General features: G+C 45.5%; 1 protein-coding gene across 3 annotated transcripts in view; it reads left to right on the top strand.

Annotated features, from left to right (window-relative positions):
- Tln2 (talin 2) overlaps positions 1-27136 on the top strand; it is a 426737-nt gene that overhangs the window by 216365 nt on the left and 183236 nt on the right. For all 3 annotated transcript variants that reach the window (XM_038322053.2, XM_038322054.2, XM_038322055.2), the window contains one exon: positions 25349-25520. In XM_038322053.2, coding sequence (XP_038177981.1) covers positions 25379-25520 — 142 coding nt within the window. In that variant the 5' untranslated portion in view covers positions 25349-25378. The remainder of the gene's footprint in view (positions 1-25348; positions 25521-27136) is intronic.

The following is a 27136-nucleotide window of genomic DNA, read 5'->3' as shown; positions in this document are numbered from 1 at the left end:
ACAAGAGTAGCTCCTAGGTTCTTTAATGTCCAGTTATATTTCTCCTGGTTCTTTGGGACATTAGAATTTTGTTTTGCGCTCGACAGTGTGATATCTAAGGTTCATAATTTTCACTGTATCACTGACTACCAACGAGAGTTAGGGATCTGACCCCCTGTAGGAACACAGAAATGTGTTCGTGCTGCATGCGAACACTGTATTCCACTCACAGATGGTGAGTGTCGTGGTGTTGGTTTTAAATGTCTAACAGTTCTGTGCTTCATGAGGTAGAGGGAGATCCACAGTTTGACTCGTGATTTAACATGCTATTTATATGTGGTCACGTATTTCCGTGTTTGTGCCAAGTTTAAGACAGCCTTTGCTGGCTTGGAATATCGCTCTCTTGCCAGTTGAGCAGTTACAGTAGCACTTCAAAGATCCCCATCACCTGGCTGAATAAGCCATTGCCTTTCTGCATCCCTGCAGGGGTCAGGGCACTCTGGTTCAGGGGCTGTGATAGAGCTGTGCATCACTGCCAGGTAGCTTTGTCGCCGCAGCTCCAGCTTGCATCACTGATGTTAAAAGGCTTAGGGTTCTCTCTGCAGGTGCAGGGCCAGATGTAAACAATAACATAGTTCAGGGGGAGGAAAAGGGAAGGGAGAGGCGGGCAGACATTGGCAGTTTCTCTCTGCTGCATTGTCGTGACGGCTTGGTATACTTTTTTCAGCTCACTGGAGTACTCGCGGGTGTTACAGCTCTGGAGGGAACAGTATCCTGACTTGTCGGGAAGTCAGGCTATACCTGGAACTGCAGCGGGACAGCTCTGGAGGTTGGAGCTGCAAAAGGACAGCTCTGGAAGGAAAGATGTCCTGACTTGTTGGGAAGTCAGGCTATATCTGAAGCTGGGGTGCAGGTGGGGGATGGGCTCCCCACAGGATGTAGCAATCCTGCCCCTCTCCTAAAGAGTGACATTACTACGAGCGCTTCTCCGCTCCCTTAAGGGAACGTCCTAGCATTACTACTTCTACTTAGCTCTGCTAAAGGGTAAGTCCGTGCAGAAATGTAGCAACCTCCCCTTGCTCTGGGAAAAAGTTGTTACTTTTTCTGCTCAGCCCTCCTAAGGGAATGTCTCAGCAAAGGTTCTTCTGCTCCATACTGGCGAAGAAGATCTTTACCCAAAACTCTTTTAAGATAAAAATTTAGGAAGGAAGAGTGGAGAGAGTGACTGCCTCTGCCAGGGTGGGAAAGGACAGCCAACAACTGAACAGGCAGGGGGGGGCTTCTATAGGGCTTCTTTAGGGACAGTTTTTCTCAGGGAGATTTACTGCTCAGGGGTTGATTAGTTTTCCTGCTCAGGTTCGTTTAGTTGGTCTAGGGCAGAGTTGGCTCTAGTTTGGGACCAGGGCGTATTTCTTGCAGTAACTCTGGTTCCAGGGCCAAAGTGTGTTTCTTTGGCTCTGGTTTTAGAGTCAGGGTGTGTTTCTTTGGTTCTGGGTTCAAGGCTAAAGGGTCTCGGAACCAGGGTGGGTTTCTTTCACTGGCTCTGGTTTCAGGGCCAGGGTGGGTTTCTTTGGCTGGCCCTTTAGCCTACAGTACTGACTGTGCAATGTTTAAAAGTGTCCATGAAGTAGATAAGGAAAAAGCAGTCATGGACGTAAGCACAGAATGGAAGTCAAGAGTGCAGGAGAATTGGGGGCCCGGGGAAGAGAGCCAGTGCCGTGGTGAGTGTATGAAGCTTGAAGGACAATTTGGATGTTGGTCTTTTCCTTCCTCCTTGTTTGAGATAGGATTTCTTTTGTTCCTCATTGTGTATTCTAGGTTCCAGGAGCTTCCAGAGAGTCCCTCCTGTCTCATAGACCAACACCCTAGGATCCCTGCTCCTGCAGAGGCATGCACTGTGGATGCCAGGGAACTGAGCTGAGGACGTCAGGTTCATGCAGCAAGTGCTTTGCTCGCTGCCAGAGATAACCTCAGCTGTCAATTTAGCAGAAACCTAGAAACACCTGGGACCCTCAACTGAAGAATTCCCTAAAGCAGACTGGCCTGTGGGCACGTCTTTGAGGCCTTTGAGGCATGTTTTTAGTTGTTATTGGATATAGAAGGGCTCTGCCCACTGTGGGTGGTGCCACCCCCTAGGCAGGCAGGTCTGGATTGTCTATGAATGCTGACTGAACACAAGCCAGTGGGAACCAACTCAGGAAGCCACCAACCCATTCTTTCCCAACTTGGTTTTGGGTTAGTGTTTTATCAGAGAGACAAGCAAACTGGAACATCCACGGAGCCATCTCCCCAGTCCAAGAGGAGGGTTCTTAAAATGTGGATTTGAAGACAGAAAACATCACATTAATGTCACATGTATTGACCACATAAAGAAACACGAAGCCCGTCTTTATCAGAGGCGGTTGCTTTGGTCTACCTGATTGGGTAACCTGAAAGTTGATGCACCAGTGACATCCTAGGTTGCCTTATTTTCCCTCCCTGCCTAGGGGACCATTGTTGGGTTTACATGGCATCTCTATGACAGGGGCTAGAAGCATGTTATTGTGCTGGAAATCAAGGCTTCCAGGAAGGTGCAGAGGTGGGGGATGGGGACAGTAGCAGAAGGAAGCAGGAGCAGATGCTACTGCCTGCATCTTGCAAAACCCACCGAACTGTGAGGCTTAGCTCTTCATTAGCAAATGCGCACATCGCACATCCAGCTTTGGACTGTGACTTGGGCTACTGACCTACTTTTCTGGTTACTGAGGAGGCTTGAATGAACCGGTTAGAAGAGAGAGAGAACTTCCTTCAAAGTTGGAGTCCTTACTAATCACACCTGGAGCCTCACAAGGCCTTTGCCCTGGAGCAGAACCCCCTCCTCTGGGGTATGACCAGGTTTGGGGCCATTTCAGGGCCAGCTGGTTTCAATTCCAGAGACCTAATTAAGTCATCTTTGTATATGGAGTAAAGGTAAGAAGCACAGGTCGTACGTAGTTAGAACTAAAAAAAAAAAAAAAAAAAAGAGGCAGTGCCCTCCACTGGGAGCTAGACTCAGCACTACCAGCTTCATCGCATTTGAATGCAATGCCCCGGAAGAAGCCAGCAGCTGCCGGGAACAGCAAGCTGCTCTGCCCTGGCAAGGGCAGGGGGAGGACAGGAATTCACCCAGCATATGTTTGGGGGCTTGCTGGAGGAACATAGGCCAAGGCTGATGCATAGAGGGGAATTTTAAATGAAGCCACCTGTCTTTTTAGCGGATGAGATGTTCAAATCCAGCTACTTTTAGGCTTTTCTGTCACCAGCGTTCAAGCTGCACTCTGGTGATGCCATTTTGCTAGAGACTGCAGAGATGCATGGGCAGATGGGAATGGATGCTGGAAGAGCCATGCCATCTGATCATGGTGCACCTGGTGTTGGGGGGAGGCAGCAGACATTGAGGTAGAGCTGGGTAGGACCTAAGTTTTCCCTGAAATCTGTTCGCATTATCCCCCACAAAATGGCAGATAGAACATTGTCCCTTGGCCAGTAGATAACTGGAGACTCTGAGTTAAGCTGGACACAGTGTCAGATGCCGATTGATACAAGTGATCGGGAGATTACAGCGGGATGCTCACTTGACAGCATTTCTGTATTTAAAAAATATGTATCTCCCTACCTTTTTTCTCTCCCCCCTTCCCCCCCCCGCCCCCCCCCCCCCCGTGTGTGTGTGTGTGAACAGGGTCTCTCTATATAGCTCTTGCTGTCTTGGAACAACTCAACTATGTAGACTAGACTAGCCTCAAACTCACCAAGAGTGCTGGGATCAAAGGGGTGTGTCACCATGCCTGGCCCATCCTACACTGTTAGAACTATCCATCCTAATGAATTTCAGGCACTAGGGGTGACAGCATGTGAAAGGATTGTTTGATTTTTAGCATATCTAGGAAATACAAGAGGTTGTAAAAACGTTTGGTCATAATTTCAGGCTTTGGAAACTATCGACTCAAATGTGCAGATCACCAGTTCTTTCTGCCGTGTTAACCACCAGTTGTATTGCCCATGGCTCAAGAAATCTTTATTACTTTTCTTTCTTTGAAGAAGCAAAAATATGAAACCAAAATGAGTCTTTAAATGTTGACCTGGAATAATCACATAAATAGTTTGTTGAACTGTGTCAAGATGAAGCCCCTTGTCCGCTGAAAGATGACACTCAGATTCGGGTAACTGTAATGACACACGCAGTTTAATCCCGGCACTTGAGAGTCTGGGACAGGAGGATCTTGAGTTTGAAGTCCATCTGGGCTCCAGTAAGATGTTCATTAATTAATTTAAAATGACCAGACAGATGGTTCAGTGGGTAAAGGCACTTACCACGGAGCTTGACCACCAGAGTTCTATCTCCGGGACTGATTCAAATGGGAGAAGAAAACCAGTTCCCACAAGTTCTGTTCTGACTTTCACATTGTAGGCACAATATATAACACAAGGGGGGAGGGAAGGGATTACCGCCTCACACGTTTCTGACTTTCTTTTTTACGAAGGACACTTGCCCTTGAATAACAGCAGTGGGTGGTGAAGGCCCCTCTCAGGTCACCTGCCCTCACTACTTACTTAAGAATGAGTCTAAGTGATTCTCAACACCTTGTCCACAGACACACATCCCTAGAGGCCACTGCATGAAGTGGCATAAGTTAGAGCAGTCATCTTTGTGGACTGTGAGATGAAGCTCATGTGTAGATAGAACGGAAGGTAGAGTGACTTGTGTTGATAGGGTGACTTATGTCAGGGGCCAGGCAGTAGACACTCCTGGGAGCTGCTCTATGAGAGTAGCGGGGTAGTTTTCAACTCGAATGATGGCCAGTGTGTTTCCTCTTGGCCTGCATTCAAGACCAATAACAAGGATTTTTGTGCCATGCCCAGTTCAGAGAGGAGTGTGGTCTCAGGGATCGGAGAGAGACTTGGGCAAGTGCTGGAAGCAGAAGGATCCAGAAGAGTCTTGCTTCCTGCCTGGCTGTGCTAGCCACGCCTGGGGTGCACATGCCTTTTTAAAATTTCATTACCAGGATGGCTAATGCAGTTCTAGTAGTTAGACCATTTTGTTTCTTGGCAAAAGAGAATTCTTAGGGGGATGATCCAGCCTTAGATGTACAGGAAGGGAAGTTAGATATTAAAATCTCTGTATCACTCTGCCTTCTGGTGGGGAGGAGCTCTGCCCCGTGCTTCCTTTGCTTTCACCAGGGCGAGGATTTATAGGGATTCTGTTTCTGTCTTGCTGTCTTTGTCCCTCCTGGTGAAGGGAGTTGGTGAGTTTTGGGAACCAGCCAAGGAGGGAATTAGGTAAGCAAAGGACTTTTTTTCCCCTCTCTGCTTTTCACATTAAATTCATCCAGTTGTATATTTAATGGTTACAATTATCCTGAGATAAGGAAGGGTACAGGTCATTGATTTGTGTTTTTAAAGGCAAGGTAAAAATTGAACCGCTATGTCTGAGATGCATTATTTTAAAAATAGAACAAGCTGCACCGTCTCTTAGCTCTCTCAGAACCAGCTCCATATATTCCAGTTTTTAAAATTGCTTATTACACAGTTACATTAAAGTGTCAAGTATACTAATTTTTCTAATTTTCTTTTTCTTTTCTCGTTAAGAGTATGTCTTCTTAAGGCTTTCAGAGTAAAAAGATTTTTATTAAGCAATTATTAATCTGGCTTGGTTTTCCCCTCTGTTAATTCTTTCCAGGTAGAGGTTGCATTATGTTTCCAGCACCTGGTGTCATGGGGGGGGTTTTGGATTGTTTAGCATTGGAATTTAATCCATTAGGATTCAAATCATGCTATGACTTCAGTTTTCAATAGAAAATATTATGGAAGGGCCAATACCACACACAGACTAATAAATATTCTCCTTATCTATAGCCCTGATGTAGAAATTGGTTTCATAATTCTATTAACTTACTTAGATTCTTTTACACCAAGAAATTTAATATTAATAGCAATGCTAATTGATATCTTGCTTCATTAACTCTCATGTTGCAGTTGCCCTTTACAATAAGGTGATGGTGTAGTTTTCCTTCTTCTTCTTTACAATAAGGTGATGGTGTAGTTTTCCTTCTTCTTCATTGATAATCCGACACTAAGATTTAAACTATTTTAGCCATGCAACCGTTCTTCTACCACTATGACGTGTGTATGTGTGTACATTCACATGTATATACAAGTGTGTGGAGGTCAAAGGATAAACACATGTGTCATTCACTAGGTACCTCTCGCCTTGTTTTTGAGAGTTTCTTAATGGTCTGTCTCTTGTTCTCTGGGCCAGGGCTCACCCGTTAGGCTGGGCTGGCTGAACAGTGAGCCCGAGCGATCTGCTTCCTCCACCTCCCCATCACTGGGATTCCAAGCATCTGTCACCACACCTGACATTTTTTTCCTGAACTTCATGAATCTCCTTTCTGCGTCTGTAAAGTCAGGAAGTCTTCTTGTGTTGTCTAGAAAAGTGATTATCTGTTTTATAATATACAACAGGGATTCCGGAGCAATCATTGACACCACTGCAAAATGCCGTTTTCTGTCAGAAATAGCTTATGCCTTTTGATGGATATTTCATTAGCCCTGTTGGCTTTATCATTTAAGATATAGCCTGAAAGAAACTTGACTTCTCGGAAGGAGCTGTCATTTAACTTCTTATTTTTTGGGATAGAACTGTTGCCTGGGAAACGAGCCTTTTTTTTCCAAATTGGTTATAAGAGCACAATTAGGAGCTGTGTATTGAGACCTTTATGCTGTATTTTGCTATAGAGCAGACATGGGTCACATTGACGTTCTCTGAAATGTCTTAAAAGATTTATTTGAAGTACATTTATATGGGTGTATGATGCACCGTGTGTGTTCAGGAGTCCTCAGAAGCAAGAAGAGGGCTTGGATCACCTAGAACTAGATTTACAGGTAGTTAGTTGTGAACTGCCAGGTGGATGCTGGGACCCAAACCTGCACGTGGATGAAACAGAACACATGAGATGGGAGAACGCAAATCAAATAATCCTACACTAGCTACTGATAGGGAATACTGAGATTTTTTTTATTATTATTATTCAAAGGGAACTCAGGGATGACCACGGAGAATCAATGGGAACAGAATCCATTCAGGTTTAGCTAGTGAGGCCAGGGAGGTGAGCAGGCAGGACCATGGCATTTTGGTACCCAAAGCCACGCCCCACCTGGCCAAGCCTCTCAAAGGCCATTGGCTGAAGGAGCTTCCTCATCATGTGGAGACCAGAGGTTAACTTCAGGGTCACTCTTCAGTAGCTGTCCACCTTGGTGGTGTCGTTGTTTTGATTTGGGCTTTTTGTTGTTGTTGGCCTGGAGCTTGTCAAATAGGCTAGGATAACCAGCCAGTGAGCCCCGGGGAGCTGCCTGACCCTCCTACTCAGCACTGAGATTAGCCCCATCAGCTACCAGGTCCTACCTTTCTACTTGGGTCCTGGGAATTGAGCTTGTTTCCCCCCCCCCCCCCCCCTTTTTTTTTTTTTTTTTTTTTTTTTTTTTTTTTTTTTTTTTTTGGTTTTTCGAGACAGGGTTTCTCTGAAGCTTTTTTAGAGCCTGTCCTGGAACTAGCTCTTGTAGACCAGGCTGGCCTCGAACTCACAGAGATCCGCCTGCCTCTGCCTCCCGAGTGCTGGGATTAAAGGCGTGCGCCACCACCGCCCGGCTGAGCTTGTTCCCTTTTGCTTACTCTGCTACTTTACCAGCTGTGCTGAGCCCCAGCTCAGTTTCCTCAGTTTTGAAAGCTGATACAGATGATCAGTTTACACGCCTGCCCGGAGCGTGTATGAAAATGACCTCCAAACTGATCAAAGATCTAGATGTTTACCAGCTAAAACTATAGAAGTTGGAGAAAAAAAATCGGTATGTTTTTACATAGTGACTCAAGCCTTTACTCCTAGGCTGAGGCCGGCAGATCTCTATGAGTCAAGGACAACATGATCTACAGAATAAGTTTCAGGTCAGTCAGAGCTATATAAACTAAACAAAAATAAAAAACGAAAAACCCTATGTAAAACAAAAGAAAAACAAACAAAAACTTATATTAATATTTAAAAAGTAGGTATGACTCTTCACGATGTTGGATTGGGGAGGTCCAATGCTCAAGCATTTGTGAAATAAATACGTATGAAGGTGGACTTCATCCAAGCTGCAAAGCTTTCAAACATTGACTAGATACTATCTAGACAACTTCCAGGATTGGAGAAAATATTTCCAGTCATCTGTCTAGAGTCTGGTTCCTAGAATATATAAAGAACTCTGAGAATCCAATAAGTAAAAGAGAAATAGTCCAGTTGTCCTCTGTACAGCAAGGTGAGGGCTGTAGTGCGAGTAGAATAAGTATTTCTCCCAAGAATAAGCAGATGGGCAATGGGCACTGGAAAAGGTATTCAGCATCTGCAGCTGTCAGGTTCAAGTGTAAGTTAATGAGATGTAGTGCCACCTTCCAGGGTCAATGAATAGTGACAGGTCTTGGCGTTGTGGAGGGACTCAAATCCCTGTGGTCATGGACTAGAATATAGACGGTGCATTTGTCCTGAGAAGCTGCCTGACTTTCCGTTCCCTGGGATGTGACCAATAGAAGAGGATTCTGAGAATTTTAGTTCAGAGAGCCGGAGAGGAGGAAGGTCTAGTTGAGACAGGTGAACTTCTGGTCTAACTATTGGATGGGATGTAGGAATAGGATAGCAACTCATCCAAGGCTTCACTTATTCCCAGCGTGGGACTCACTTCATGGTGTGACTTGGATAAATGTCCCCCAAAGTCCATTTGTGGTGAAGGCTTCATTTCCCAGGCTAGGGTGATGTTTGTGGGTAATGGAACTTTTAGGAGGTGGGACACACTGAGCAGGAGGTTCTCTGGGGAGGACTATTGGAGTTCCACCTCTCCTGCTTCCTGTTCATGAGTTAAGCAGCTTTTTCAGTTGTGCCCTCATACCAGGACATTCTGCCTCAGCACAGGCCCCAAAACAAATAGGTCACTCAACCTTGGACCAAAGCCTGCAAAACTGAGAAACAAAAATACTTGTGGAAAGAGGATTGCCTTGCAGGTGAAGCAAGCCAGGCTTTTGGTATTGGAAGAGAGATTCAGAAAAAAAAGACCTAGGAGGCTGGGAAGATGGCAACTGAGCAAGTTCCCAGAACCCACATAATGTTAGATGTGGTAATGTGTCTGTAATTCCAGCCCTCCTACGGGAAGATGGGAAGTGAGACAGGAGAGCCCCCAGAAGCCAATGGCCAGGTAGGCTGGACTACCCAGTGATGAAGAAGAACCCCTGCCTAGAACAAGATGAAAGGCAGAATCAGCAACTAAAGTTGTCCTGTCCTCTGACCTCTACACACATGCCCTGTCATGACTGGTCCTCTACTCAACAGATGTAAACACACACAGACACACACACACACACACACACACACACACACACACACAGAGAGAGAGAGAGAGAGAGAGAGAGAGAGAGAGAGAGAGAGAGAATAAAAATGAAATTTTGACAAAATTAAAGGAACATAGACTATATTTTAGACTTAGGAGTTTTCTAGTTTAAAGGTGACAAGAACATCAAGAAGGGCCTCCTTCTATGGCATTCAATGTCAAGACCATTGAGAAGGACCACCCAAATGTTCTTCTCGGGAACTTCTGTTTTGGGTTTTTTTTTTTAATTTTTTATGATTTATTTAACTTTATTTTATGTGCATTGGTGTGAAGGTGTCAGATCTCCTGGAACTGGATTTTCAGACAGCTGTGAGCTGCCATGTGGGTGCTGGGAATTGAACCTGGGTCCTCGGGAAGAGCAATTAGTGCTCTTAACCACTGAGCCATCTCTCCAGCCCGGGAACTTCTGTTTTTAATCAACCATCCTATTGCCTTGCTCTTTCCTATGAGCCTGAGTCAGGAGTGATCAAAATTATCTAATCGTACATACATGCATACATGTACAATATATACGTGCATCATCTGATCATACATAATAGTCACAGAGGGAAGAGGAGGAGGAGCCTGTGGATTGGGGGGCCCTCATCACGGAGGAGGGACCTTCCAAAGCCTATTTCCTGTGCTCCCAGACTGAGTTTGTTGTGACATTTCTTGTCTCATACTGCTCTCTGGGATATAACAATGACAATCAATGAAGTCAATCAAGTATGTGTGTGTGTATGTGTGTGTGCGCGCGCGAGCGAGTGTGTGTGTGTGCGCGTGCGGATGTGTGCCTGCCCATGTAGGTGTGGACGTGGGAGGGGTGGGTCTGCACGTACTGGATGTATGACCTTGTGGCTTTAGAGTCACTCTTACCTTTCTGTTTTCTGCTTACCATGTGCTGTGTAACTAAAATCAATAATGATGTAAAAGGAGAAATAGCTTTGCTTAACATTTCAGGGGTGATGGAGTCATAGTGTCTCTAAATATTTATTATATTTTCCTGAAAAGATACCTGTTCCATTTTGACATTCAGTCTTGCTCACTGCAAGATTCTTCACTGCAGGGAGGTGAGAGGCTCCAGAGAGGGGAATGAAACCTTTGTCTCACAGTAAGCTTGTTAGATGATGTTGTTTACTTGTTTTGAGAGAAAGCCTCAAATTCTCTGTGTATGTGAGGATGAACTTGAGCTGACATTCCTGCTTTTACCTTCGGAGTATAGCTGCTGTGACAAAAAAGCACCGCATGGCCTGCTTGTGCAGCTGCGGGAGACCGGACAGGCTTCTGTGTTAGCAAGCACTGCCACCTGAGGCACATCCCCAGCCTGAACCATGAAAATCTTCAAAATGACAATAAACCCTGACAAGATTGAAATCTACTACAACAGTAGAGGAAACTGAGCCTTTGTGGGTCAGAGCCCTTGGCCGTCACCATTGAAGGACCCAGATGTAAAGGCTGCTGCGTCCCGAGAACTCCACAGCAACTGATGATGGGAGGCAGATGAGGACGCTGATGGAGTTTTCAACTGTTGGTGCTGCTTTACTGGAGTGTCCAAGGCTGGGCATCTTGTGAGCAGAAAACATTTCCCCCAGTTCTAGAGGCTGGGATGTCAGAGATCACAGGGCCAATGAGCTCAGTGCCGGTTGAGGGCTGCACCCCCTCCCTGGGATGGTGCCTAGATTCAGGGTCCTCTTCCATAAACCCTATGTTCTTACATTGCAGAGGGATGGAAGAAACACACTTGTTTCCTTGGGCCTTTGAAAATGCACTAATCCATCATGAGGGTTTTGCCCTTGTGATTTAATCATCTACTTGGTCCTCTTGCCCCTTACTATTGTAAATCCAGGATCAAGTTTCACCATGAAGTTGGGAGGGCATGTACACAATGAGTTCTTACTCTTACTTAAGTCAGGAAGCCTTCTGTAATGCCTTCTGCTAATGATTATTCGTCTTTTTTCACACTTGGTATTATAGCAAGGCTTTTAAAGATAACCTGCTATCTGTCTATGATTTGTAATGTTGATGGAAAACTAACCTGGATGGCTATGGTATGACCATTGGACTACGCTAATAGGGCGGCCTCACAATCTCCGTAAGTTCTAATTAGAGGTTCTGTCTTGCCTGAAAATTTATCACCATAGCTTTCTAAACAAGGACGGCAGTTCTGTTTGGGTCTTCCGTTGTTGTGAACAAATAATTCATTGAGAATGTAGTCTTATGTTTGGGACTGTGTCACTTATGGGATGGGATTGGAGCTGGATGACTCTAACATGCTTGTCCTGGAGGCCGCGTCAGAATATTACCCACTTGGGTCTTCCCTGGGAAGGTCCACACTGTCCTAGATTCATCTAGGGATCCTTCAGTAGCCTCAAGACTCCCAGCCACATAGACACATAGATCTGTGCCTTCATTCTTGAGTCGTGTAGACTTTAGAGGGACTTTGGTGATGGGAACAACTAACACTCTTTTTTGGAACTCTGAATTGCTTTGTGGTTTCTTTCTGGACCTACACTGTAGCTCCAGAGGGCAAATCTTTTCTCGGGATGACTGTATCTGGCACTAAGGACTCTGTGCAGAGTGTGTATGCTGTGAGGGTTGAAGCCCCTTGGATGCAAGAGCAGCCTACTTCATCCTCCTCATTCTCCTGTAGCTGTCAGCTTCTCCCCTCTCCCCTACTGTCACCATAGCAACAGAATCTCAGTCTTCCTTCTCAGGTCTCTAGATACTCACAACTGATATTTGAGGTGATTGTGCTGAATCTAGTGAGCCATTCTGTAGAGCTAATTTCTCTCCTGCCCCTTTCTAGAACATGGGTTTCATCTTTTAAGGAAGTCATGCAGGATAGTCAAAAAACAAATGCTAAAAGCAGGCTTCTGCTGTTGTTGAACTTATTGATTTTAAAATCTGCAAAAATTCTGTACCAGTGCAAAATCTAACAATCCCCCAAAAATTCTATCACTTCAGAAAAATGCTCTTCTAGGATGCTTCTAGGTGCATGTGGCAGAGAACTCTCTTGTTTCCTTCATCCCAGGCTGATGGACACTTTCATTGTGACAATGCAGTTTGTTTTGGTTTTGGTTTTTCAAGGCAGGGTTTCTCTGTGTAGCTTTGGAGCCTGTCGTGGAACTAGCTTTTGTAGACCAGGCTGGCCTCGAACTCACAGAGATCTGCCTGCCTCTGCCTCCCAAATGCTGGGATTAAAGGCGTGTGCCACCACTGCCCGGCAACAATGCAGTTTTGTTGGGTACAGAAGAGTGGTGTCCAGGACCATAGGGGATGAGAATTCCACCTCTGCTGTTTATACCCTTTGTGACCTTGCATGCCTGTGTCTTTGCCTACATCAGCACCTGCATCTATGACTGCTTATTTAGACATGTGTTTATGCTTACCTCAGGTTTTACTGTCTATACCTCATTATGCTATTGATTGGTCAAGTCATGTCAGAAAAGCTCCTAAGGTTAAAACTCCTTCCCAGGGAGAGACATAAACATGGTCTATTGTCTCCCCTAAGGACTCAGTGACAAGTGGATACATGTGTCCACCAGCATTCACACCAAGAAACCAATGAGTTTATTGAGCTTCCTTACAGAGCCTAGGTGAAGGATTACCACTTACAGGAGTATAGGTGTTTCCACGCACACCAAAGGTGCCACTTGGAATGCTTTTACCCATTAGGGATGAGGACTTTCCTGTAGTCGCCTAGATGGAGCCTACCCACCTCCGCTACTTTCTGGCCTACATACTTCAGCCCCTCCCCAAGGTCACAGGGAGTAAAGGCAGAATTGCACACAATAGGTGGGGGCAGCTGGAACTCAGGTCAGGGTCATGTGACCCTTTCCAGTCCTCCATGAAGAGATCTAAACAGTCAGTAAGCACAGCTGGCATGACCTTTTACAAGCAGGTGCAGCTGAACTCCCCCAAAATAGTGGTTTGACTCAGAGGAGAGTCATGTGCAACACCTACATTTTGTTAAGTCGTGCTAACTAAAATCATGGAAATATTTAGCCTACCGTAGGAGAGCACTGTGGTAAGGTGTTTGTAACAAGTCCCATAGACTCGCTAACTTAGATGACAGAAATCTCCTTCCCCACAGTTGGGGAAACTGTCATTCCAAAAGGATGACTTTGGTCAGAGTGACTTCTGAGAAATGGGAGGGGAAACATGGTAGCTTATGCTTATCTGTCTTCTCCTTGTGTCTTTATATCTTTATATCCTTGTGTCTTTATATCTTTATATCATTGTGTCTTTATATCCTTGTGTCTTTTTATCTTTATATCCTTGTGTCTTTCTATCTTTCTTGTTTCCAAATTCTACCCCTTGTAAGAACACCATTTATCTTGGGTTAGGGCTGACCATGTGTTAGTCTTTTGTATTTCTCCTTTAATAAGACATACATGAGGTAGGTTTGAAGATGATGTAGCTCAGTTGCTTGAGTATTTGCCTGGCATGCGTGAAGCACTGGGTTAGTGGCGCATGCCTGTGTTTTGAGTACTTGAGAAGCGTAGAGGAGAGGATCAGAAATTCAGGGTCATTCTTGGTTACATAGTGAATCTGAGCCAATCTGGGATATGAGACCTGTCCCTACCTCCTCCCAGAAAACTTCAAAGATGAAAAGGTTTGTTTGGACTGATGGTTGTTTTAGTTGTGGTCGTTTGATCATATTGCTTTGCAGATTATATCATGAGCCCATGGCAGAGGAGGCTGCTCACCTCATGGCATCAAGGAAGCAAAGAGGAACAGGGAGGGGGTGTAGGACTCCTAAAAGTTCCTTCAGGGGTGCTCCCCAAGGACCATAACTTCCTTTTATTGGGCCGCACCTCCTGAACATTCCACCGTCTCCCAGGGTTGTCATACACTGGCAACCAGTCCTTCAGTATGTGAGTCTTTGCAAGACATTCAAGGCGAATTCATAACAAACTACAGTCAATGACTTTAACCTAACTGCCTCTGCACAGTTAGTTTGTTGGTGTGGACCTGATCGTGTGTGGGTCCAGTGAAGGTAACAGCAGTTGTTGGAAGTTGATGATTGCATCGGTTGTATGCAGTATTTACATCTGCATAGTTCACTGTAAGGAAGGGCTAGCTTCTGATTAAAGCTTTCCCTTTTGGTTTTTTAAAGTTTCACTTATTTTATTTAATGTGTATGGGAGTCTTACTTGCATGTATGTCTGGTCACCACATGTGTGCCTGATATCCAAGGAGGCCAGAAGAGGTTGTTAGCTTTCATGTGTGTTCGGGGAATTGAACTCAGGTCCTTTGAACCCATTGAGCCACCTCCCCAGCCCTCCCTTGCTTTTTGATGAAGTAAAGTCGACGCATATAGACTTAACCATGATTGGTTTTTGTTTTTCATAATGTAAAATAAATCTTGTTTATCATCCACTGACAAATTTGACAAGATTTTTGATCTGGCTTCATTTTACTAAGACCAGGATAAATAACACCTCATCAGTCCTTCCATGTAACTGAGTTCCTCTTTATAGCTGTTGGGTTCTGGTGGGCAGTTCTCGAAGCCTGGGCTTACAGAGGTCAGAGTATTGATGCTTGCCAGTCATGTCCACACAGATTTTGTAGGAAAACCTGGTTCAGTCCTTTCTTCTGTCATTTCTACAGTTTGCAATATATTTCAAAATTTATGTTAAGCATCCATCATCTCTCTGCCTCTTGTGTAAATCTGGTTTATCAACCACACCAGATGTTTTTTTTTTTTTTTTTTCTATTCATTTCTTTGCTGATTCTTCCTCTTGTTCTGGTCCCTTACAGCCGAGTCTTGGATAGCAGGATTGTTCTGCAGCATAGATTGAACTATAAAACCCGGATTGATTTTTGGCTGCCCAGTTGCTAATACATATTCATTTAACTTTGCTATAACTCAAAACACAAGCTGACGCTCCCCTTACATTTGCTTCTGTTTTTCTCTTTTGGTCTCAGTCTCTTTTGAGCTTCTCTGAAGAAATGTTGAAATGGAGAAAAAAGGAAAATATTTAGATATTTATCTTACAAAACATCTGAAATTAAAAACAGAGGAGATTTAAAATGGAAAAGTCTATTATAGCCTTGTTTATGAGTGTTAAAATCTGAGTACAGCTAGTGTACAGAAACAAATACAGCTCAATACATTATAGGATCCTTCATTGCAATATTATATATCTATTAAAATATTATTTCTATTGTTTACAATACTGTGAAAATGATTATTATGGAGTTAGAGCTCCATATACAGAATTATATAAAATGCATTGTCTTAACTATACCAAAATAGACAAAACCCAAAGGAGATACATCAAGACGTCAACATTGCCTGACTGTAGTTGGAGTGGCCTAGGCACAGAGGTCTGGATTCAGGCAGACCTGGATGTCAGCCTTCTGTGTTTACCTTTTTATAAAGCATGCCCCTTTATTAAACCTGCTTTACCCAGGATAAATTGGGCCTTTTTTACGAATTATTAGGCAAGTATGTGATACTCTGTAATTCACCAATTGCTAGTTCAATTATTAATAACAGTGTTAATAATAAATATACCTCCCATTTTCCTGCTTTCTTAACTCAAGCCCTCAGTCTCTGCATGCTCCTTCCTCTTTAGAAAGTATATGTTTGATAAATTTACAAAGCCACTATATTTTGGTTGGCCTACTTAGGCAAGGTCTCAACCCCTTAGCTGTTATGTGTTGGAATCTGTGTGCTTGACCCATAAAAGGGGTTAAGAATCATTGTCAGGTATATAATCTAATGTAAGTTCCCTGCTATCATTTACAATGTTTTAATATATGCATTTATTAGGGTTCTCACATGATAGAAGTGGGAAAATTCTGACAGATTTACCTATCTTGGTTATCAACCTTAGTGGATTCAGAAATACTTAAAAGAATATTAACCATGTCTCTGGGTATGTCCGTGGTGAGGGTTCCAAAGGAAATAGAACACGCGGGCATGACGTAATCAGTGATGTAATCCATTGGTAGAGTGACAGTAAGCAAGGCCGGATCTTAGGGTAAATGGGTTGCTAGAGTTGGATGGCCAATGCTGGCTCAGGGCCAGTCTTTCTGTGGCTGTTCTCTGTTTCTTGGCTCCCCCGAGATGAGCAGCTCCTGAAGGAAGGACAACTTTAAGAAGCTGCCGCCACCATGGTACTCTGGCTACCTGCAAGCACAGAGCAGTGGGTGCAGCTGTAACCCAGGTGTTTGTTTCCCCAGGTGGGCATGTGGTAATGGAAAGGCTAACGTGGTCGCCTGCGGAGATCTATATGCTATGGTTTTCAAGTCTGAGATAAGAACATTTTAAACAGTGCATTTTTACTGGAGCATTCTGGTGTTTGAGTATAAAATGGGGCAGACCTGGAGCAAGGGCCAGGTAATAAAAGGAATCATTTGAGAAATCCAATCCAGTCCAAGAATGCTGAATGGATCACGTGACAAGTCTACTGCTAGACTTTGAATCTATGGGAATGAAACTGTCAGTTACCATGTGAACTACTTTTCTCATTGCTGTAATGAAAGCAACTTAAGGAAGGGAGGGTTTGTTTTGGCTCACGGCATAAGTACATCATGGCGCCAGAGACAGCATCTGATCAAGTCTGAGGTGGCAGGTCACATTGTCTCTGCAGCCAGGAAGCAGAGAGAGACCTCAGCTCACTTTCCTTTATTCAGTTTGGACCCCAGGCCATGGAATGTTGCCACCCCCCACTAGGGTGGGTCTCCCCACCTCAGTTTGCCCAATCTCAGTTCTCTCACAAACATGCCTGGATTGATTCTAGGAGATGCTAGATCCTGTCACGTTGGCAGTCAGTGTTATCCAACACAGTCGCAGTCATTGATTTGTTCCGGTGCTTCACAGACACCCCAGATTTTTATAGCAAGTTGCCAACAGAAATGCTCTTCTGATATGTGGTTGATAGGTTAACATAGACAAATGGCAGTTTCTTCTTACAAAACCCATACCCTACTGCCTTTGTGAGTGACGTGTGGTTTGCAGCCTTTTGTTGAAAGGGACCTTAGCTAGGAAGTGGGAGGTTCCTTCTGTTTTTTTATGTGAAATTACACATGGTCATGTCAGTGTGCACACACATTCCCCCCACCCCCCCGCTTTGCAATTGAAATCAGGCTGCTGTAGCAGATATCATTCAGTAAGGAGCACATCAGCTTGGCCTCAGATTAAATACCAGCATGAGAAAGATCACAGGGGTGTGTGTCTGCATTCCCCCCACGATGAATCTAGAAACTGCTGACCTTCACCCCAGATTTAGTAGAACAGAGCCTCACGTTGTCCAGGTAGAGACTAGCGCATGGTCTGTAGTCATCACAGTGTTGTGTGATCTAAAGACAAAGCTGTCTGCCTCTGCAGCAGCACCTAACATCTATTCCTGAGACTTTATAAGCTTGGCATGAAGGGTCCAAAACCACCAAGTGAATGGGAGCGTTACCGTCCAGCCACCCAGTGCATGCGAGATTCACCATACTCCTGGTTTACAACAAGGGACGGTTTCCCTTCTGCTTTTTCTTGGATGTGACTTTTCATTTTTTTCATCATAGTTGCTTCTGAAAGCAGCCTGTTGTCAACAATCTGAAGAAGTTAAGGTGTAAAAAGGATTTAAAACGAGAGTTCAGGGTAGAGCCAGTTTCTTTCTTTGGCTTTTGCTGAGAGAGAAAACAGCAGGTGGACCAAAGGTGGGCGGGGAGGGGCAGATGATTTATTCCGCTGTCTTGAACATCAAACTGAGCTGTGAGGTTCCTGGAAGCCCACAGAGCATTCTTAGAGGTCTGACAGAGAATGACAGTACATTCCTCACACAGCCTAGGAATTCACTTGTCTTTCCAGACCCCTTGTATTAGTTCTAGAAAGGGAGAATGGCGGCAGCGGGGTGGGGGTGGGGGTGGGGGTGGGGATGGGAGGGTCTCTGTCAAACATATCCAACAGTGACACATTCAGAGTGCTCTGAAGCTGTTCCATACCAAGGGCCATCTTGTGAGGAGCCTGCCAACTTCTGTGGCGACTCCCCCCAGGAATACCACAGCTGAAGCAAGAGCTACAGCGGAGAACTAATGGAGGAGATTGAACTTTCCTCATTGTGGCTGTGGAAAGGATTGTCGGTACCAGCAAGGCTGGATTCTGGGTTGGAAAGGGTATCAGGACCTGGACAAGAGAGTGGTACATTTCAGGTCTGAAATACCTGGATAGTTGTTCGGGAATTGAACACACACCCTTGCCATCTGAGTGGGGAATCTCTGGGTACATGAGGCTGCCATCTAAGTAGTTTGAATCTGGTTGCCTCTTACATTGCTTTCTTTTCTAGTTGCTACAGTAAATTGCCTAAGAAGAAGCAGCTTCCGAGGATTTGCTTGGACTCACGGTTTCAGGCCATCACGGTGTGGAAGGCAGGGTGGCGGGAGTCGGAGGCCGCTAGCCGCATTATATCCTCAGTCAGGCTCCGGACAGACGGAGGCTGGTGCTCAGCTCACTTTCTCTTGTGATTCATTCTGGGAGCTCAGCCCACAGAATGGAGCCACGCGCATTTGGGATGAGTTCCCCCCCCCCTTCATTTAAAATAATAATAATCTGAGAGATCCCTTCCTAGAGGTGCCCAGAGGTTTGTCTTCTAACTAGTTCTAGGTCCTGTAAAGCTGACTGCCAATATTGAGCGTTACACGCCTACGTTTCAAAATCCTACATGCATTAAAAATCCCCTCAGGAGAGGATAGAGCTGTGTGTGTCTAAAGCATTAGTTTCCTTCCTACTCCCTCCCGGCAGCAGGATCTTCCCACGGTCCCCTGCTCCAGAGTTCTCTACTTTTCTGTAGTCCGCTAATGCATCCCTCTGCAGTCTCCTCATAATTAGACATCATCTTTAATAAAGGGCAGCTCCCAGCTTCTTTGCCTGAGAGTCCGAAGGGTACGTTCTGAAATCTGATAGAGGCAGATGCACGTGTGTGCTATTAAAGTCAAGTATAGCTGGGCACTGTCGGCCTTCATGATGGAGTCTCGGTGCCAGTGCCAAGAGGTTATTGGAGCATATGGGAGGGTGATATTGAAGGACTCTGGGTGGGGGGGGGGGGGGGGGTGCAGCCACACAACATGATAGTCCTCTCTGATCGCCTGGTGGTTTATTGAACTGTGACCCTGGGAAGGTGATAGTTTCTTCATCCCCAAGTGGTAAAATGGAGAAATATCTTTTCCCATCACTCTGTTCCACGCTCTAGAGCAGTGGTTCTTAACTTTCCTGATGCTGTGACCCTTCGTGTAGTGGTTACACCCAACCATAAAGTTATTTCATTGCTACTTCATTTTTTCTACAGTTATGAATCATATGTAAATATCTGATATGCAGGCTATCTGGCTTCGACCCACAGGTTGAGAAGCACTGATCTGGGCTGTCTTCAGTTCTCTTACTGGAGGAAGGAAGGCCAGCTTGCCCTGCTCCTGCATTAAAGTCAGCATTGAGCCCTTCTCCATGGCAGGTGACACCAGGAACAGTGTACCTGGTCCTTGTCCTCCCTCAAGGACCTCTCAGTGAAGTTTGACTTGTGCGGCTTTTGTTCTTTCTTAAAGTTTTTGTTTTGTTTTCTTAAGTTTATTTTGTAAGCCATGAGGTTGAGGTTCTGTGGTCCTTGAAATGGGTTTCAGGTATGTAGCCATAGTTTGGTCTGGTGGATGTTGGCACCCTGTTTATCCTTCAGCCTTTGGATTATTGTGAATAGATGCTTCTTGGTCAGATTTGAGGCAACTCCACAAGTGGAAGTACGAGTCAGTGTAAACCTGGTTAAAAGCTTAAGGCTGGGGAAAGTGATGGGCCTTGTAAGCAAGCTACTGCTTCTGCTCACTGGGTGGGCTTGATCCATCTATCAAACTGCTTTCTGTAGATGTTTATGTTTATATCCATACATTAGTGCTGCTGTTTATCTTTAGAGAAGTAGTAGACGGTAGACAGTGGTAACTATAGAAACATCTTTTCAGAGTTTTGAGAGAAAGTGACTGTTGGATGCTCTGCCTCAAATGGGACCTCATCCAAGGCTCAGGAGCTTCACAAGAGATGGGCCAGAATGAGTGCAGGAGTCGGGGGAAGAGGCGGACACTTGTGGACGTTTCTCTTCTGGGCACGCTTTGATCTTTGCACTCGTGAGCTCACAGCAGGTAGGATCACCTGCCCACCATTGGGCCCACCCATTCTGTCATGGAAAGAGAAGGCACCCAGAGGCTCTGCCCCTCTCTGAGGATCCACAAGCAGCTGATGGTTGCTAGGAGAAAAAAGGACATTTTTTTTTTTTAGTGGTGCAGCCACTGGTTAGGTGTCCATCCATGCTCCTGTAAACAGTCCCTAATAAAACTCATAGGACACCAAAATAAGACGGGGAAACGTGTGCCTACATCTTGCCATGGAGTACATATTAATTTCAGGATTCCTCAGTAGCTGCCATGCCTTTGGGTCTTGAGATTCAAAGCCCTTGTTCTCAGAGGCCAAGATAGGTGATAGTGTTCTAATGCGGACGTATTCCTGAACCCCTAGTGTAGATGCTTAATGCCGGATTAGGAATGGGCAGGGGTCACAGTGGCAGCCCCCTGGGCTATCAGCGCTGCCCATGACTGGGAATTTTATTGACCCCCTAGGACTCATGCTCATTTTACACCTGTTTATCTAGTTAATCACTTCCGTGCTCCTTCACCGCCAGTCCTTCTAATAGCGGTTACTTCTAACTGAAGGTCTCAACGTGGAACAGTGGTCCTGGCCTCTCTGAAATAAAACCATTGATGGTCTTGTGGGAAAGTTCCCTGTGTCTGGGCTCCCACTGTGACGGCAGAGGGGGTGCGGTAGGCCTGATCCTTTGCTGCTTTGCTAAATGGATGCTGCATGCTTTGAAAAAATCTGTTCCTTGTTGCTTGACCTGAGTATATAATGAAATGGAATTGAATCATCCCGTGTGTGACAAAGCGAGCCCCTCTCTGTGCAGGCCCAGCCTCCTGGGTCCTCAGCGGCTGGGAAGAGATGAGAGGGAGGGAGACATAATAAGGAGAATCTGGGTAACTCACAGAAAATAGGACTCCTGTAGCGGAAATGATATGGGACACCTGGCTGCTTACCCACACCACCCCCCCCCCCCCCCCAGAATAAAAGCCAGCAGGCTCCCAGTGAAGGGCTGGCTTGGTTTACCTTTCTGATGGGCCTGTTCTGTTTAGTGTGTTGGAGTCTGAATTTTCAGGGTGAGCCCTGTGCAGCTGAGCCCTGAGTGTCCTAGGAGACAAAAATCTTACAGCACCTCTGAGTAGCAGGGCCCCAGTGCATGGTGGGTTATTGCTGGGCAAAGGAACCACCTCCCTTTCCTTGTAGAGGTGCAGGTCAGACTGCAGGGAGGTGCAAGCGCTTCCCTTGGCTCTGCTCTGAGAGAGCTGAAGTCTCACAGGAGCCTACACTGTGAGGATAGTCAAAAAAGGACGAGCATACTATCCAGACCTCGCTCCCCTGGAGAGGAAAAGTCCCAATGAATAAAGGTGTCTGGCCTTCCTGATTGCTTTTTACAGGAAAGAGGTAGAGCTCCCATATTGCTTCCTATAGGACATTCCTGGGCACTCGTAAGGGCTACTGAGCTGGAGCCAGTCATGATACCTAGAGAGGGCGCTGTCTTTGCCTCTTGAGCTCTCTCTAACACTTGGGATGCTAAGACTCAGCCTCTTCCCAGACGCCCAGCTTTACGTCCCCTCCTGCGATCCTGGGATATCTAGGGAAGAGTGTCCGAAAGGCTGAGGACGGGATCTGTTCCAGTGCCTCTAGGGCTTACACAAGGTGCTTGCTTTGCTCAGCATTCTTGTCCGCCTTTGCCCCCTCTTATGGAGTCAAGCATAAACAGTAAGATGAAACAGACGTTGTCTGTGCTAGCTAAACGCGGTATGATGCTTCCAGTGTCTCCATGACACTCGGGGCTAATTTTAATAACAAAATTACTCAGCATGATCTGTGTGTCTTTGGAATGTTTAGCTCATTGGATTCTATGGCAGCTTTACTGATAGATCTGTTTTTCTCTGTCTGAGGGGGGGAACCAAGGCATAGAGCACTTAAGAATTGTGGATGGTACATTTGGAAAGGTAAGGAGGTGTTGAACACCTCTTTTTAGTCCTGACTTGTCAGGCATAAATCCAAGGCTGGGTGTTTATATCGGAGCTCCCTGGCTAAGGCTGGGCTTGCTTATCTCTGGTTGAACCAGCATGATACTATGTGTATATAACTCTCTGCAATTGGGGGTGTTTTTATTTCATGTCTGTATTTCACGGTTGGTTCCAATGGCTCATCTTCTATAATGGAGGACATAGAAGGTTTTTTTTATCATGTGTATGCGAGACCAAGTGACCTTTATACATGGAATGAAAGCAGAGTATCATCAGAATGAGAAGGAATTATTAAAAGGAAAGTAAAGGAAATGTTATGAATTTACAATGCATCCTGCCTTTTAATATACACACAGAATATTTAAGATCAATATGAGAGCAGACACTCAAACTGGAGTAGAAGGAAGCAAAGCTGCCTTGGCTGAGCCATAAATAGGAGCGGCAGAAACTCATACATGAATTTGGCCGTGGGCTTTCTTGCAGCTAAATCTAAAAAAGGAGCCCAATCAGCCATTCTACATGCCAAGTGTACACCATTAAAATGGGGTTAGGATCCAGGTGTGGAGACAAACGTCAGTTGCCCAGGAAATGACCGGATAGAGAAGGGGCATGAGTCATTATCAAGGTTGTTGTTTGGGCGGCATCATTTGCTCAGGAAACCCAGTGAGACCGCTCAGAGTTCCTCATCTTCAGTTCCCATCTCTAAATTGATAAATGCTTCAATCCCGTCTCCTTGCTGTGGGGCAAAGCGTGGCACTTAATGCCAGCAAATGTCCATTTTGCCGGAATCTTGCTCATTTAAGGGTGGCATGAAGGCTAGCTCATTGCTATGGGGCCTGTCGGGGTGAATAAATCATCGGGCACATTCACTTCAGAGCCAGGCGCTGGCTATGTGAGTGGTCATCTTGCCTGGTGATAAAAATCTGCTCTAGGATGCATTTCTTTATGTGCATACGTTGCATTTTTTTAGAGCTTCTTATGAAGGGGCTGGGGAAGTGGCTTATTGGTAAATGCTCACTGTGAAATCGTGTGGATTTGACTTCAGATCTCTAGCACCCATGTGAAAAGGCAGGCGTAGAAGCACACACCCCTCGTCCTAGTCTAGGCAGGCGGGGACAGGATGATCCCTGGTTCACTGCCCATCCAGACTAACTGAATTGATGGCCTCTGGGTCCAGTAAAGAAGCCTTGTCTCAAAACATTCAAGTGAGGAACCATAAAGGAAGGTGCCCAAGGTTGTCCTTGGCTTCCACACACATAAACACACATGGATACATACACGCATACATACCATGTGCACCCACATGCACACAGTCCCATAAAGTAAACTGTTAGTCTTGTTCATTTAGGGAAAGCTGAATCACAGTAAAATACGGAGCTAGGAGTAAGAAAACCATGCTGGACACGCTGGTCGGGGGCCTATGAACAAGGCCCATCTGAGGCTTTCTTTAACAATGTGTCCCGGGCAGTGATGGCCATGCTCTTCACAGTGGTTGTTCTAGGTGACTGAATAGTTCAGAACATGTCTCTCATGACCTCTGCTGGTCCCCATTCTTTTGAGCGTCTGTCCTGTGCTGAGAGAGCTGCCTGAATTCTATGCCTTTCCTCCTGATGGGCTAGGAGGAGAAGGCCTGGAAAACTGATGGGGGAAACTGGCCATGGGTATCGATTTCTTCCTGCTGTCTGAAGGTTGGAAGCAGGAAAGTGATTGGCACAGAAGTCCGAGGCAATCTTGGCCCTGGGACTGAACCCAGACGGCAGGCTCCACCTCATCGTTCCATCTACCAACACCTGCCCATCTTCTCCTCTCTAACAGACTGAGAGGCAGCTGTGTGGACAGGGCCCAGAACTGAGATGGTGTACTGTAATGGAGGGCATGTAGATACCTGGAACCATCAGGAGACATGTGGATGTCTTCCTGATACAACAGGCAGCACACTTTTGGATTAAAGTTTATCCACATGAGGTGGAAACTTCTGTCCGTTCTCTGTCCGCTGCCCAGCAAGCCCACCTAGGAGATGTGTTGGTACACTTGGAGCCATCCCTCTCCTCCATTGCGCTCCTGACCCTGCTACCCACTTCAGTTTTGGCCCTCACTCTACTAAACTGTGTTGCCTGAGTTGGCAGAGAAGGTCAAGCTGTTGGACTCCTGGTTCTCCTCACCCTTCACCCCATCTGATCTGTGATCCGGTCCAGTCTTCCACTGACTTTTCGTATGTTGACGCTGACATCTCTTTCTCCACTCCTGTTCTACCACTACAAGGACGCTTAGAATTTTTTTCCCCAGGGACTAGAAAAGATTAGCCATGGCTTCCTCTCTGCTATGTCTGATAAAAGGATCCGTGATGATATTGAACCCCCCTGGCCTTCTCCACTGACTTCTACCCCTGAACTATGCTGGGACATCTTGGGGGTCTGGGAAACTCTACAACACAGCAAGACTGTCCATTCATTTCTAGAGCCCAAAGGCTGTTGACCGAAAGCGGTTCGATTGCCTTACATATGCCTGCAGAGAGAGCGTTGGAAACAGTCTTACAGTTGGCTTTGAAACCTTGACGTGGTGGTGCAAAGCGTCAGCCATTTCCAACTCCTCTGTCCTGTTGGCAGTCCGTCCACGGCACAAGCTGTAGTGCCTTCATTCAGTTTGGAGCTAATTTTTGACAATCATTGCTGCTGCTCGCGGAGGAGTTTATGATGACATTTCTCACACAAGGAATGCTAACACATTATCATACATGCCACTCAGACCAGTTCTGACAGGATTGTGAATGACTTTATAGTGGGACAGCTGGGGTAGGAATTGAGCTTTTTTGTCTCCCCTGCAGCTACATAATGATTATATACATCAGCGCTTGTCTCCTTGTGTTTTCTAGACACTCTGAGCGAAACCCATCAAGTCATCTATGAAAATGGTGGCGCTCTCCTTAAAGATCTGTGTCCGCCACTGCAATGTGGTGAAGACCATGCAATTTGAGCCGTCTACGGCCGTGTACGATGCCTGTCGAGTCATTCGGGAGCGCGTGCCCGAGGCACAGACTGGACAAGGTAGGTCATGGTTATTCATTGGTATCTGAGAATGTGCCTGGGTAGCCCTTAACTCTGTAGCTAAAAGGACACACATAGACACGTAAAAGACATCTCTGCTTTAAACCAAGCATGGAGGCCCACCCCTTTAATCCCTGCACTCCTGAGGCAGAGTCAGGCTGATATTTCTGATTTAAGGCCAGCCTAATCTACATAGCCACTTCAGTTCTAGGCTAACCTGTACTACACAGTAAGACTCTGTCTCCGGGAGGGAAAAATCTGAATTTTAAATCAAATGCCTTCTTATGGTACTTGCTGGCAAGAACAAGGCTTTCATTGTCAATGACCACATTAACATTGACCCTGAAGTACTGCTATCTCGGCCCTCCTCGGGTGTTGCTCTGTAGTTTGCAAACCGTTTTTTGATGTGCCGCTGAACTAGTTGAATAAAGAATGACATGCTTGCCTGATACACGCTGACTCCTGTAACCTCAGCCCTAGTGTAGGTCTTTACTGCACAGGCCCTCTGAAGGAGCCTCATGAATTTTACCTCAATTTTTAAGAAAGATTTTATTTTTAATTATGTTTATGTGTATATATCAGTGTGTGAGCTTGTGTGTGTGTGTAGGTGCTGATACCCACAGAGTCCAGGAGAGGGTGCTGTTCGTGATATTCAGCTTGCTGAGTTATATTAAATTAACTCGAAATAAAATTTGCAGACATTTCCTATCTGACTTTAAAATTTGCTTGTCCGGTCTCACTGGTACTATTCAGTTCCTTTTTTATCATCTTCTGACACTATTAGAACTTTCCTTTGTGCTGAATTAATACAAGTTCTGGCGGAGGCCTCTGAAGACCCAGAAATCATTTTCCTGAGGTGCCGTGGAAGCCCTGACCCTTCCGGAAGACTCTAAGGCTTCTTCAGTTACATTAAGGGAAAGATGGGCTGGGAAGATGGCTCAGTCTGAAAAGGGCTTGGTGCATAAGTTTTAGGGTCTGAGTTTGATCTCCAAAACCTTCATGGACTTGAAATACCATCACTTGGTAAAGAGGAAACAGGTGAATCCATAGGTGCCAATGACCAGTCAACCTTGCTGTCAGCAAACAGCAGGCCAATGAGAGACCCTGTCTCAATGAACAAGGGAAATGGCACCCTGAGGAATGATACCTGAAGTTGACCTCAGGCCTTCAGAGGCATGCATGTGCACCCGTGACCTCAGGCCTTCAGAGGCATGCATGTGCACCCGTGACCTCAGGCCTTCAGAGGCATGCATGTGCACCCGTGACCTCAGGTCTTCAGAGGCATGCATGTGCACCCGTGACATCTGGCCTTCAGAGGCATGCATGTGCACCCATCCCCCACTTCACACTCTAGGAAGAGAGAAGTCCAGGTGAGATATGACTGTTCTGCTCTCTTGCCTCCAGGCCTCTTGAACTCCCCACATTGGACTAAGAGGCCTTTATAAAAGATACTAAGTTTAATTCTCCAACTGTTTTCTTTATTTTGTGGTATTTGATGACAGAGACTTTATCCCATAAGGAAGTTCTAAATATCTTGTTCTTTTTTTTTTTCTTAAATTCTGTTTTGTTGCAAGTTTCTCATCGTATAGCCCAGGCTGGCCTTTAATTACTCAATC

The sequence above is a fragment of the Arvicola amphibius genome, chromosome 3 (assembly GCF_903992535.2).
Source record: "Arvicola amphibius chromosome 3, mArvAmp1.2, whole genome shotgun sequence".
Taxonomy (NCBI): domain Eukaryota; kingdom Metazoa; phylum Chordata; class Mammalia; order Rodentia; family Cricetidae; genus Arvicola; species Arvicola amphibius.
The sequence above is the reverse complement of the archived record's forward strand: the minus strand, read 5'-3'. Positions and strand labels throughout refer to the sequence as shown.